General features: G+C 43.3%; 1 protein-coding gene across 2 annotated transcripts in view; it reads right to left on the reverse strand.

Annotated features, from left to right (window-relative positions):
- rims1b (regulating synaptic membrane exocytosis 1b) overlaps positions 1 to 14,353 on the reverse strand; it is a gene marked incomplete at both ends in the record, with an annotated part of 93,772 nt that overhangs the window by 775 nt on the left and 78,644 nt on the right. The window contains 10 exons of one of the 2 annotated variants that reach the window (XM_083655493.1): positions 129 to 230; positions 816 to 928; positions 2,051 to 2,195; positions 4,425 to 4,642; positions 8,797 to 8,955; positions 9,441 to 9,601; positions 10,044 to 10,147; positions 11,506 to 11,612; positions 12,539 to 12,652; positions 14,161 to 14,226. In XM_083655493.1, the coding sequence (XP_083511619.1) occupies positions 129 to 230; positions 816 to 928; positions 2,051 to 2,195; positions 4,425 to 4,642; positions 8,797 to 8,955; positions 9,441 to 9,601; positions 10,044 to 10,147; positions 11,506 to 11,612; positions 12,539 to 12,652; positions 14,161 to 14,226 (1,289 nt within the window). The remainder of the gene's footprint in view (positions 1 to 128; positions 231 to 815; positions 929 to 2,050; positions 2,196 to 4,424; positions 4,643 to 8,796; positions 8,956 to 9,440; positions 9,602 to 10,043; positions 10,148 to 11,505; positions 11,613 to 12,538; positions 12,653 to 14,160; positions 14,227 to 14,353) is intronic. The other variant, XM_083655494.1, reaches the window with a different exon arrangement.

Here is a 14,353-nt window from a genome sequence, read left to right on the forward strand (position 1 = left end):
ATCTGTTGGATTTCATTGGCTATGGTTGCATGTTTTACTGTAATGTGTACAGTTTATATGACTGAATGGCGGAAATTAGCCTATTGTGAATAGTTGCCGTCGTATCTCAGATCTACGTTAGTCTTTACCAGGTAGGGATTTGGATCCTGGCTTTTGTACGAGTCCGCGGGCTCGGATGACTTCCACCTCCAGCTGACCCTTCTTGTCCATCATACCGATCTGGATGTCACCTGGGAAACAGCAAAGCAACGAGACCATTGGCTTTTAATTGGCATTAACAGCGAGGAGGAAGAAACCAATGTTAGTGCATGAAGAAGAGTGAAGACACAAGCCCTGTTCGAAACCGGTCCCTATTACAGAAATAGTAGACTATATAGTATGTTGGATATTTTGTACTAGTGTCCGAATTCTCAACTGTTAATTTGATTCACTATAGTCCACTATAAAATATCCCACAATGCAGTGCAATTTCTAGTGAACAGAAAATGTACCCTACATTTTCTCTCATATACCACAATTAAATGCAATGCTGTCATGTTTACCAAAGGAGAAGAAGAGTAGGGTAGTGTCATTAACAGCGAGGAGGAAGAAACCAATGTTACCATGAAAGCATAAGGCTGGAATTGAGATCTTAGATGGTAGGAAGGAAGGTCTGATGGGGTTAGTTACAGTTAGGAAGAATGAATAGAAGATGAGAAGAGAGCTAGTAATATATATATATATATGGACGCACGCACACACACACAAGCGCGCACACACACACACACAATATACATATATATATACACACACACATATATAGACAAATAAGTTACCTATGGCGGGTGTAGCCAGTGTTTGCCTGCCCACTAACTGTGCGGGACCCAAGCCATCCAGGAAGTCACTAAACTGACTGTTGGCTCCCAGATTCACTCCAGAGAAGATCAAACTGAAACACAACACAAATCATTTAAAACAAATTGACAAAAATTACGATAGTGACCAGTAGCATAATTTAAACTTCAGGGAGGTCAAAGGGAAGTCTACTTACAGCAAGGGGGAGGGGGGTTTACATGTGTTTTTACTTTTTATTTGTGCCAATTGTCTAAGTTGCCCCTCTACTCTCCTTTACATTATTCCTGGTGATGGTCACATTCAGCATAGTTGAAAATATCAATTTGCTCCATTCAGAGGAAGCCGTTTGCTGCCAATCATTCTTGTGTAATATGAAAAACAACTTCCGCAGACTTGAAATTGCCCGAGCGAGATAATCTATCACCGTAAACATGAAGCCTTAATTTGGTTTTGTCAAAGTTTCTGTTTTATCATTATTTCCCCGAGTCGCCCGGGTTGAGTGTTTTCGTAACGGCGTTGGCCAGGCATTACATTACACTCTGTTTACTGTCAATCATCTGACATTCACAGGAAGACTCAGCCAAGAAATAATCCCTCAAAATATGTGTCGCGTTACAAACTTTATTGTCACATCCCTGTCTTCTTATTTGGGGCAGGACAGCAGTTAACTTCAAACTAGCTTTTCCAACGCTGTAAAGTTTACATTTTGTAAACAACAAAACAACAAAAAACATTTAAAAAAAATGAATTAACCTACCCATTGCATTGCAAAAGAATTTGGGGGAAATGTAAAATAGAATTCGACAGAAGCAAATGGACATTAGAAATAATAATAATAATGCATGAAGAGTGAAGACACAAGCCCTGTTCGAAACCGGTCCCTATTACAGAAATAGTAGACTATATAGTATGTTGGCCATTTTGTACTAGTGTCCGAATTCTATAGTCCCACTATAGTCCACTATAAAATATCCCACAATGCAGTGCAATTTCTAGTGAACAGAAGAGTAGGGTAGTGTCCGAAACTTGTTTGATCATTCCCCAAATAGTTGACTATATAATAAACACTACATGGGAAATAGTGAGTGAGTGAGTGAGTGAGTGAGTGAGTGAGTGAGTGAGTGAGTGAGTGAGTGAGTGAGTGAACCGTTCAGAACACGGCTACAGTATGTAGACAAGAGCAGTGATGAGAACAGGAAGACTGTGGTTTACTGACTTCCCCTCAGAGTTGTAGCTGTTCATGCTGCCGTTGTTGGACTCTTTGCTGGGCTGACGGCTCATGTTCCTCGACAGCTCCACTGCCATGCCTGTCTCTGTGCTCCGCTGGATGGGGGCGCCCTTCTCCTTCTTACTCTTCCCCTCTGGATGGAGGAAAGAAGAAGAAATGACAAATCTTACATACAGACAGAGGTGGAAAGTAACTAAGTACATTTACTCTAGTACTGTACTGGCACTTTACCTGAGTATTTCCATTTTGTGAGTCTTTATACCTTTACTCCACTGCATTTCAGAGGGAAATATTGTACTTTTTGCTCCATTATATTTATCTGATAGGTGGAGTTTCAAGTTTCAGTTTCAAGTTTATTAAAGAAAAAACATTGTTGCATCACAAGATGAAATGAGATGTTTTTTTATAAGTTAGAAAACAGACAAGAATAGATATAACAATAAAATGTCTACAGTACAGGGAGGAGATAACTAAAAGGATGGACAAGGTGAGCACAGCCTGTAAGCTCTTGGTAAGAAGGACTGCTGCTGTCTTTTTGTGTGACTTATTGGCCCGGTGAACAATCTAGTAGTTCTCAGGCCATATTGGTGGTGTGGAGTTTTGAGGGCTCCAAGTAGGGGGTTGGACCCTTCCTACAGTTACTACAGTAGTTACTTTGCAGAATAACGTTCTACATAAAGAAGCATATGATAAGCTGATGGAGCAGGTAGACCTACAACATTACATAAAATACTTCTTACAGCTTAATGCACCATTAACTATAATGTTTTTTCAGCCCCCACTAGATGTTGCACTAGAGCAGCAGCATACATAAACAAATCATTCAGAAACTGCCCAATCTGGCAACACTGAGCATAACCGCTGAAAATCTAAAAATAACTTTTAACTTCCCTGTTTCACCGGCTTTCCGCCGCTCGCTCTCTCCATTCAATCTGGAGCTCGCTTGACCGAGGGACTGAAACACTAACATGTCATGCACGATCGGCCGGTGCAGCTGGAAAACAAGCCTCTGATTTCAAAACACTCAGAGGGGGTGTGGCTTCCTTCACTGCTCAGAATACCATTACGGCCCCTGTTTCGCCACAGAGCAAGTGGTGTTTTGCTGACACCTAGCAGGGCTGAATATCGTATTTAGTACCTTTAACACAGTTATTGACACAGGTATTCAGAATGAGTACTTTTGCTTTGATTAATTAAGAACCGCTAATCCTGCTAATACCTATATACTTTTACTTTTGAACACAGATCCTTTAGTACCCTTTTTTAGTGCCTTTCCCACCACTGCATGCAGACAACATTCACGTATATTTACCCAGGGACGATTGTCTGCCTGCGAAGTGTTTTTCAGCAGCCCTGTGTCACGCCTGTGTCACACCCTCACACCTACAGCGGCCCAGTGCAACCATTCTCATCAACTCTTGGCCCTCTGAGCATTTCCACAACCAGTTGGAGGTTAATTACCTTGCTCAAGGGCACTCATTTTCCCCACTCATATTTTCCAGGTCTGTTCAGGGATTTGCACACACAAACAACAAGCTTCTGGTTCAAGTCCACTTCTCTGACCTTTAGGGCGACTGCTGCCCCATGAAGCGTTTACGCTAGCATTGTGCAGGAAATAGAACATTGCGGAGTGCAAGTACGACTTCTTTGAGCCCTTGTGGGGTTGGGAAACAAACTATATGAATGAGATGAATGGACTGATTTTCAGAACTCATGCATCAATGGAATAGTGCCTTTTTCCATTTTAAACCATTCCCTAGTGGACAGAGGAAGTAGAAAACCACAAGATAGCCTACAGATCCAGTGAAGGAAGTCGTAAACAGGCAATTGTTCTGTAAGAAAAACTGTCCGAACACTGACATCTTGACCCAGGGTATGTCCACCTTCTGACTCATTGTAATATCCCATGGCACATATGGCGTAAAGAGAAAGAGAAAGGGATGGATGTGTTCTCAGAGTTTTGAAAGTAGGGAAAGAAAGGGAGGTGGATGCCTCCTCTGGTCAGTCGGAGTGCCTGTTGAGGGGGGAAGGGAAGTGGGGGGAATAGCATGTTCCTCAGTATTACTCACTATTACTTTTGCTATTTATCTTTTTATCACATGTGAATTGAGTTAGCAATATGTTTTAGATCTAACCTGTGTTTACAATGCTCTAAATCAGCTTTCATATTGTTTATAATACCTAAAGTGGCGGTTGTACTGTTCTCATAGAAAAACTATTGATTCAAGTGGACCGCTTGGAACTATCGGGAGCGGCATGAACCACGTGACCTGTAGCGTTGTTGACCCTCAAGTTGACGCAACTCTTTTCTCTCAACGCCCCTCGGTTACACCAGTCGCCAGGGTTGCCCACGGTGACTCACCAGGGCCGCTGATCTGTGAGGTGCTGCGACTGCGGCGGTTGCCAACGATGGCCACCACCCGTGCGCTGAGGCTGGAACGCCGCTTCTTGCTTCCTCCGCCCACCGTGCCCAGCGCCGTGTCTGACTGGCTGCCGTCTGTGCGATCCGGGGTGTAGATCTCGCCGCTCACACTGGAGCTCTTCAGCATGCTGCGGCCGGCCGACGCTCGCATCTGCCGACTGGAGGAGAGGAAAGGGGAGGAGGGGGAGAGAAGAGGGGGCGACGAGGGAGATTTGAACCTGGCACAATGGTGCAGGAATGTCACTGTTGAGCTCTCTGTAACTTCCATTATACTGTACCTTCACTTTAGCCCGTGCAAAACAAAGCAGTGTTGTTGACAAGAGGTGGGCAGCAGACTGGGGGAATGATGACGATCCTAACATTTCACATTGGTTGCGGTTGAGGAATGACTTATCGTTTAATGATACAGCATGCAATTCCCATAACAGATTGATAAACACTGATGATTCCAAACAGGGAAATGCCAACACAGGTGACAATCTGTCACAAAAATGATGATGACAAATACTTGATTATTATAGGCTACCTAATGACTTCAAACTCAATAACTACAATATCAGTGATTAGTGGTATAGTAGCAGTCCATGGCTGCCATTAGTATAGAGAGACAAGTCACGCCCACTTCCGGTTTAGGCATACGCACCAAGAGATTTCATCCGTCAATTATTTTCCCATAGACATTTCATAAAATACTTTTCGTAAAATACAAAGATAGCGCACTCAACTCCTTACTTTAAGGCAGGCTGTATAAACTGGGTGCTGGATCCCTAAAACAAGTCTAATTCAAAAAAACGAAAAGGACAGCACTCCAAGTTTAATTGTGTGGCAATAAATCTTTAAACTTGGAGTGCTGTCCTTTTCGTAAAATACTTATATAAAAATAGTCTTCCTTGGTCAAACCAAGTGATTCAGCTACAGTATATTTAGAATCAGGAGAGACTATGACATTTCACTTGGACAAAAAATTATACTTTTTTTAAATCCGCCTTTTTTTTCCTTTTTCTTTTTTTTGCGTTTTGGTCCGAGTGAAATGTTCTATGGGCTCTCCCGATGCTAAATACCTGTATAGCTGAATCGCTTGGTCTCATGGTGCGTATGTCTAAACTGTAAGTGGGCGTTTGTCTCTCATTCTCAAGCATTAATGTTTCTTCTCCTAAAACAAGCTGCAATACAGGGGCAGATGCTGCTCAGAGTTCTCTGGTGCCTCCTAGGGGTTTGGAGGAGTTGCCGCATGTCCATCCCCTCAGAGTGGGTCAGGGTGCTGCAGGACAGCCTGGCTATGCTGCCCCTGTCCCCCATAACCTCCGTCCTCTCCAAGACCAGGACATCCATAGACCGGTGGCCCGGGGGAACCGGGGACCGGTCGGGGAGGGGGAGGGTGGTCTGGGGCCGCTCCTCCGCCCCCTGTAGGGGAGTGAGGGAAGGGCGTGCGGTGGAGGGGTAGGATGGCAGGGGAGAATCCACCTCAGGACGATGGAGGGGGTCCAGGCAGTCACGGCACAGGATGCATGCAAGGAGGGATCTTAGACATGCACTGAGAACCACACAAAGATGAAAATAACAACACTTGAAACAAAATGCAAAATGATTTGCATTTATGTATACAGTAGTGCAGCCATTCCCAACCTGCGGGCCGTGAAGGTATTGTAAGTGGGCCGCCAATTCATTTGCAAAACATTACAATCTTGGTGGGGAAAAAATGCAATTACTATTATTATGTATGAGAAGGAACTTTTCCATTGTTGAATACCGTTATTTAATTTGTAATCAATTATTCATTAATTAGCCTATTGCAGACAGCCCCTCACTTTTAGTTCCTGATTTCTGTGTGGTGCAGATGGACAGCTCCTTTTATCGTTAAAATAAAAAGCGCTCTGAGAACACATTATGGCCTCCGCACAGTCTATGGTCCGATGTGGGCTGGGAACATTTTTGAGACTTTCAAGCGGGCAGAGTCAGAAAAGGTTGGGAACCGCTGCAGTAGTGTATGTGATATTATATTCATATAGTATATAGCTGTTTTGGGGTGGAAACCTTGTGACTTGGGTGTTTTTCATTGTTTAATCTGAATTTAAACTATCTGACCCTATCCTAGGGTCCATGAAACTTGTGGTTTTGCCCTTTTTTTAAGGTTGATTCAGATTCACTGTAATAGCCACAGTAAGCAATCAAATTACATATGAGGAATGTCACTTAGTGCAAGTGTGCAGCATAGCCATCATATCAATAGTAGAAGAGAAAAACCAGAAAGACAATCAAACATTTTTTTTAAGTGCAGTCATTTAAAGTGACATATGAATGGGGGTGTAGGATCATGTCAGTGGGGGGATCCCGGCCTGTTGCCAAGCCGACATAAGGTTTTCATATTAACGGCATACTCAATACACCCAAGATACATACTGTACAAATATGGCATAAACACAAACATTAGTACAAGTGTATGAATTGAAAGTGTACGAATTGAAATATAATGAAAGGAGTGCAGCGGCGTTCCATGCAGGTGAGGTCAGACTGTGAGAAGGTGCTCTTTGGTCCAAAATGGTGTTCATCACGGCCTTCATCAGGGCAGAGATGATGCCCTGATGAAGGCCGTGCGTGGCCGAAACATGTTGGCTTTTTTTTTTGTCCAACAATGGACTAAGCATTTATATTAAAGCTTTTTTTTATCTTTGAAGAGTGCCTTGGTTCAGCTTTTTGGATTACTGTATGAATTGAAATTGATAATGCAGAGATGCACATTACACAAGAAAGAAAACATGTAAGACAAAGGGACAAGGGTCAATGAAGAGGTAAGCAGGCTTTAGTATGTCAGTTTATAGCCCCAGGTTTCTGCTCCTCTGTATATAAAGTATGAGCGAACGGACCTGGAGCAGACGAGAGCATCCACAGAAGACAGATATAAATATCCTGCCCTGGCTAAAAAAAAATGACCTGAAGCCAGTCCTGCACGTCAATGGATTACTAATTCATATTCCAATCTCCCTAAAAACTGACCCCTAACCGGCCAGAACCCATGAATAATAGATGAGCCACATTATGAGCCTTCTAAAACGGAATGAGTGAACGGGACATCTTTATAAACGGTCACAGACTCCATTGTCTGCTCTTTGAATTCTGCCTCTTGTTTTCATTGTGAGTCTGATCACAGACACATACTCACTGCCTATTAACGGACCTGAAGCCAGCCAGAGGAACACTTTCCACCTCATTCTCCTCTCCCTTTCTTTCACAAACAAGCAAGCACTTTCTCTTTTACACTCTCTCTCTACTGCTACAGTACTGCTCTCTATCTCTCCCTCTCTCTCAGGTCAGACTGGAGAAAGTATGTCAAAGGCCGAGGGGCTATGCTTTTAGAACGCTCTATTTGGAGGGATCTGTGGTAAGGCCATAAAGAACGGGGCTCTTTCTCTCCTCCTCCCAGACTCAATACATTAGCTAGCTAATACGCTGTACTACTGTACATCACCACCGGGCCCACTGAGGAGCGCTCCCATACGGCCGTTTGTCCATGTCAGCACTCTGCAACTGGTCATCCGAGGGGTGGGGAGGGGGAGGTGGGCAAGAGCACGGCTATTATACTATTTTTTTTAATCTAGTTTTCAACTTCATATTCATATTTTAAAAAGCACTATATAAATGCAATTGATTATTATTATTATTATATTTTCCACTTCACTTCATTTCAATTTCAGCAATGAGCATAGTTTTAGTTCAGTTTAAAAAAAAAATCTAAATGTTTTACTTTTAGTTTAGTTATATTTTAGTTTCAGTACTAACACCTAGTTTCCACATTAGTTTTGGTTTGAATTGACAGTAACAACCTTACTGTGTAGAGACCCATAGTAGGAATGCAATATTTTGGTTGGTGGTGAGGCGGTGAGGATGATGATGGACTCCAATGTTTTGCAACAGCACTTCTAGCAATACGTAAGAAACTGAAGCACAGGGTCAAACATGTAATCCCTTGATTCCTTGCACCCAGACATTCCCATGTGAATAAATTAACAGTGCTAAGGGAATGCCGCGGTTGCTGCCCCTCAAAATGTGTAGGGGTACCACCCTCCAACTGGATCCCGGTTCAACACCCATGTCGGTAAGCCCCCCCCCCCCCCCCCCCCGCTGAAGAGTCCTTGAGCAAGACCCTGACTCCCTAGCAGCTCCAGGGTGAACATCAACAGATTTTCCCTCAGAGATCAATAAGGAACTGCTCTGTAATTACTATCATTAAAAACGTTCCTTGTGTGTCGCTGGGGGTTTGGGGATTCTACCATGGCGATAGTGGATTTACCATTTGGGGTCTATTGATCTTTACCTGGACTCCCTTGTGTCTCCACCAGTCACAGTGTGTCTCCTGCGCTTCAACTCCTCAGAGAAGCGCCTCTTCCCTGCTGACTTCCTCCTCTCCTCCTCTGCACCGTTCACCCCCCACGAGATCCTCCTCTCCTTCTTCTCCTCCTCTAACGACTTGGATCTGAGTTCAGTTTGTTTTCATTTTTCCATTATGTGTGCGTTCATGTGCATGTGCATGTGCATGTACAGTATGTTGTGTGTGTGTGTGTGTGTGTGTGTGTGTGTGTGTGTGTGTGTGTGTGTGTGTGTGTGTGTGTGTGTGTGTGTGTGTGTGTGTGTGTGTGTGCGGGCGCATAGAGGAGACAGAGCATGGAGAAGGACCGAGACATGCAGTGGATGGCATGCATGCAGAAACAAAGAAATGACTGATTAGCCAGCAAGAGACAAGAAGCGATCATCTCCACCACCCTCGTTCTTTAGTTTCCTTTCAGATTTTGCGTTTGTAAGATTTCAATAACAAAAATGTTACTTGTTAACAAAAAACAGCAAAAAGAAAATATAGCTATACTGTACTATGTGGTGTCTTGAATGATCGAAACCCACTGCCCAGCCCAATGAGAGCACCCTAACCTTTTGACGGAACACAATTAGCCAATAAAGACTGACCTGAGTCGTCCCCTGGGTCGTTCTGATTGGATAGACATGTAACTGGTGCTACTGAGGCGGGAGGCACTGCTGGCGCGGGAGAGGGCCGACACGTCACTCATATCGCTGTCTGACGATCTGGCCGACGTGTTGTCACTGCTACGCCGCTGTTCTGCATACATCTGTGGAGAGAGACAGGCAGTTGCGGAAACAGAGAGAGCGAAAGAACGACAATGGTGATTTTGCTCAAATCCAGCCATTCGTTATAGAGAGAGAGAGAGAGAGAGAGAGAGAAAGAGAGAGAAAACCAAAATTGAGATAACACAAATATAATGCATGTAGTGAATGCAAAATCTATATTGTCATTCACAAGGGGAATATGAGAAAGGGCTGTGTTAGAAGAATAGAGGTGCAAAGCCCAAAGCAGAATTGCTATTTTTTTTACACGTCTGCTCTGTTGTCCACACTGCACTGTTCCAGGATTGACATAAATGGGTTGCAAGCCCCACCCAGTATGACTCAGATTAGTTTGGTTTCAGCTACAGTAATTAAGCAATACATGCTAAAATAATTGATAAATAATTATTAAAAAAAACATTGATGAATGGAGGAATGGATGCTGACCTCCCGTTTGGTCTTGAGGTCCGTCTCAGGGTCGTGGGAGGCTGAAGGCCGGTAGGAATGTACTTTCATTTGCAACTGTCGGGCTCGCTCCTCAACTGCAAGAGCTGAGAGAGAGAGCAAGAGAGAGAGAGAGAGAGAGAGAGAGAGAGAGAGAGAGAGAGAGAGAGAGAGAGAGAGAGAGAGAGAGAGAGAGAGAGCGAGAGAGAGAGAGCGAGAGAGAGAAAGAGTCTGTTTAAGAAAATCAGACATAGGAACGAGAAATAAGAAACATCACAGCGTCCCAAAGAGAGGCAACAGGGAGTGTCCAGAGGATGCAGGCGCTCGTTACTAACACTAGGTGGAGCATGCTGTGCACTGACAGTACAACTGTCTATCCGAGGTTCAGAAGTACTGAGAAGCAAGAGCATTGCCTCTGGGTGGGGTTTACTACGATATCGGGACAAGTCGGACAGTGGCAGGTAAGTTGTTGTTACTCATAGAAAGGTATACAGTAACAAACTAACTTTCAATTGATGTCCTGTGATTGTATACCATTATTGCACTCATAGTAATATGTGGCAAACCGCACCCATCTGGCACCAAAGCTAAAACAAGCTCGAAAAGGTATTTCCAAATGCTGTTTGACCAGGAATACAAGGGGATACAGTGATCATAATAGCTGTTAAACACATGATTTGTGACAAATGCACAGGTAGAGCAACTGTAAAATGATACTTGTGTGGTTAAAGAATTACCTTTTTCACCAGCTTTATTATGTACATGTTCTTCGTGTGCATGGACATTTAGTAACAAAACAGGGGGGGGGGGGGGGGGTTAGGGTTACAATGTAAGGGAAAGAAAGAGAGAACAGTAAAGAAGAGTGGTGAAATGAGACAGAAATGAGTCATATCATGTTTAGCTATGGGGAGGCAAAGTGAACGTCACTTCCTGCTTCAGCACTGTACCAGAGATTTTCTTCCGCAATTTATTGTCCCATAGACATTCCATAAAATGCTTATGAAAATTGTTTTACTTGGTCAAACCAAACGGTTCAGCTATATTTAGAATCGGGAGAGACCATAGAATATTTCACTTGGACCAAAACTTTAAAAAACAACATTGAAAAAATAATTTCTTTAAACCCGTTTTTTTTTTTTTTTTTTACGTTGTGGTCCGAGTGAAATGTTATGTGGTCTCTCCTGTTTCTAAATATATTTGTACCGTTTGGTTTGAACAAGTAAAACTATTTTTAGAAGCATTTTACGAAATGTCTATGGGAAAATAAATGGCGGATGAAAATCTCTGGTACAGTGCTGAAGCAGGAAGTGATGTTCCACTTTGGCTCTCTATACTGTCAGGACACACGCACGCACACACGCACACACACACACACACACACACACACACACACACACACACACACACACACACACACACACACACGCACGCACGCACACACACACACACACACGTATACTCATACCTTGCTCTATGCTGCTACTTTTTGCAGGGAGTTGTGGCAGCTGCCTGCCCCTGCGACCTGACGAGGGAGTGCCCATCGGAGGGGAGGGGCTTCCGTGAGCATGTGCTCTGACACGCAGAAACACAAAGACACAAAGCAGAAACATTATATGACTATTACATCTATTCATCACAATTGAAATGAAGCCCAAAACGCAACCGTGGAAAAAGTGATGGCCAGCATTCCAGGTCAAACATTTGGGAGAGGTACGGATCAAAATCACCAGCAAATGGACAGGCGGGAGTAAAGGAGGTGGCACTGAGTGTGTTTATTATGCACATGAAGTATTCCAGTATTTGTACATATCAAGAGTTCTGTCTATAAGTGGTTATATACAGTGCGTCTTCATATCTATTCTGGAGCTTCATATCTGATTCGAAATATTTCTATGCAGAGTACAAAATATTCTCGTAGAAACAGAACCTACACAGACAGACAGCATAAACCAATAAACAGTAAAAGGCAGTAGTTCTCAAACTTTTTCAGGTCAAGGACCTTTAAACTGACACAAATTAGACCACACACCCCATTTGATTTTGTTCCAGGGTCCTCCATCTGGTAATATTTTTGCTTTTAGATGTTTTATTACAGAAAGTGTATGAAACCCATGACAGAAATACTCATACATTCTGTCACTGTGTTACTTATGAATTATAGTGAAAAGTTGTTGTTTTTTTGTGTTTTTTTGCTGGGGACCTCACTTTGAGAACCTTTGGTATAAGAAGTCAACAGTAGTATGACATGCCTTAGTATCCCTGCAAATGTTTGGATATCTGACTTACTAATACTTGGGATACAAGCTCATTTTGGGATATGATGTTTTCATGTGGCAGCTGTTGAACGGAATACTTACATGTACTGTATAACCCTAACCCTATAATATAATAGGCCCGTAGTGACCACGTTAACATGTGCATATTACGACACTCAGTGTAACAGAAGGAAACAGAGGGAGGTAGAGGAGGAGACATAATTTGTTGGCAGTAGCATGCACCTGTCCGGCCATGGCGAGTTAGGGCAGGACCTGGCCAGGCCCGTCTGGCCAACAGGCCTCAGCGGGCCCCCTCTCCCCCTACAGCCCCTCAGGATAGAGGTGGGTTGCATACGGCTGCCATCAACAGGCAGACACAAGGAAACAAAAAAGAAAAGAAGAATACGACCTTGTGAAAACAGCAAAATTAATACAAATGTAAATCATATTGGACATGAATGATGCATGCAGTTATTTGGTGCCCAGGAGGAGCAGCTGTGTTTGCTTGTGAGTTTGTGTGTCATGCTTTTTGCTAAGTGCACTGTGCAGAGGGAATTACAATATGTGCTGTTTGTTATGTAGAGCCCCAGGAGTCCCTCCTGTATGAGGGAAATACAGTATGAGCTCCTGTCGCAGTATGGTAGAAGTCACACAAGCATCAACCAACTGGAGGCTGGTCCACTGTACAGTACATCCACATACCAGGAAGTACAGTAGCTTGGCGATTTTCTAACTGTAGTGGCAAACTGTAACTGTAAGTGTAGTGGCTAAGTCAAATATTAATTTTATATTTTGTCCAGTGATTCCACCACATAATTCTGGTGTTAAATACCCTACTTTGTCTAATAATTAGTGTCTGATATGGTTTTTCCAGAAAGAAAAGTTAAATTAAATATTATTATTGTTGTTAAAGTAAAATGCTTAAAATGACTTCCCCTCCTTATCCCTCATTAAGAATTCCAGAATGTGTTGATTTTTAAAGTTTAACTGCTGAACACTGGACAGGGATTGGCTCCAAGTATTTGTGATGTCACAAATCATGCTCGTAGGAAATCGCCTTTTCAGTGAGCACAGAGAAACGTTCCACTTTCAGCAGACGATTGTGGATACAGCCTTCTAGTGTCAAACTCTGCACAGACATCAGCCTGCACAGTGAAGCTCAAACATTCAAGTGGAGGAACAAGATGAAAAACATTTTTGAGTGGAGTGGGGTCTTGAGTTGATAAAGTCATTGTAGTTTCACTCACTGCAAATATGCACAGACGCCACCCACCCAACCACCTAGAAGTGCTCGACCGCTAGCTTGTATCATGTATGCATGGAATCAAACTGAAAGAAATCATAACAGACCAGGAGCAACAAAAAGGTCTCATGGAGAAAATAGAAGCGTGTAAACCAAACAAACACAGGTCATCCTCATCACATAACAGAAACAATTACCAGAGTGGATCACGTTTAGAAATGTGTTTCTTTACTGGGTTATTTGTGTTGTTCAGCTAACATTCAAGGCTGGATAGTGTGCAAACTGCAACTGAAAATCTATATTCCAGATTTGACAGCTAGTGACAGATAGGTGGATATCAACCCTCCGGTGAGAAGAGGAGAATGAATGGAGGTGGATGAGTGAGTGAGTGAGTGAGTGAGTGAGTCAGTGAGTGTGAGTGTGTGTGTGTGTGTGTGTGTGTGTGTGTGTGTGTGTGTGTGTGTGTGTGTGTGTGTGTGTGTGTGTGTGTGTGTGTGTGTGTGTGTGTGTGTGTGTGTGAGAGTGAGTGAGTGAGTGAGTGAGTGAGTGAGTGAGTGAGTGAGTGAGTGAGTGAGCGAGTGAGCGAGTGAGCGAGTGAGTGAGTGAATGATGGATACCTTACCTGTCCACCTCCAGGCCTTTCTTGCTGCCTGTTTGACAGTTCGGCCTGGCTGCATTGCTAGACTGCCTGTCATGGCAAACAGGAACCACGCAGAGAGACAACAAGAAGAAGAAAAAAGAAAAACACCAAATGGAGGATGGCAAACCAGAATGGCACAACTGAAAACAAAGTTTTTAAAGTAAACTCTAGTTTT

This window comes from Poromitra crassiceps (genome assembly GCF_964638095.1).
Source record: "Poromitra crassiceps genome assembly, chromosome: 19".
NCBI classification, from domain to species: domain Eukaryota; kingdom Metazoa; phylum Chordata; class Actinopteri; order Beryciformes; family Melamphaidae; genus Poromitra; species Poromitra crassiceps.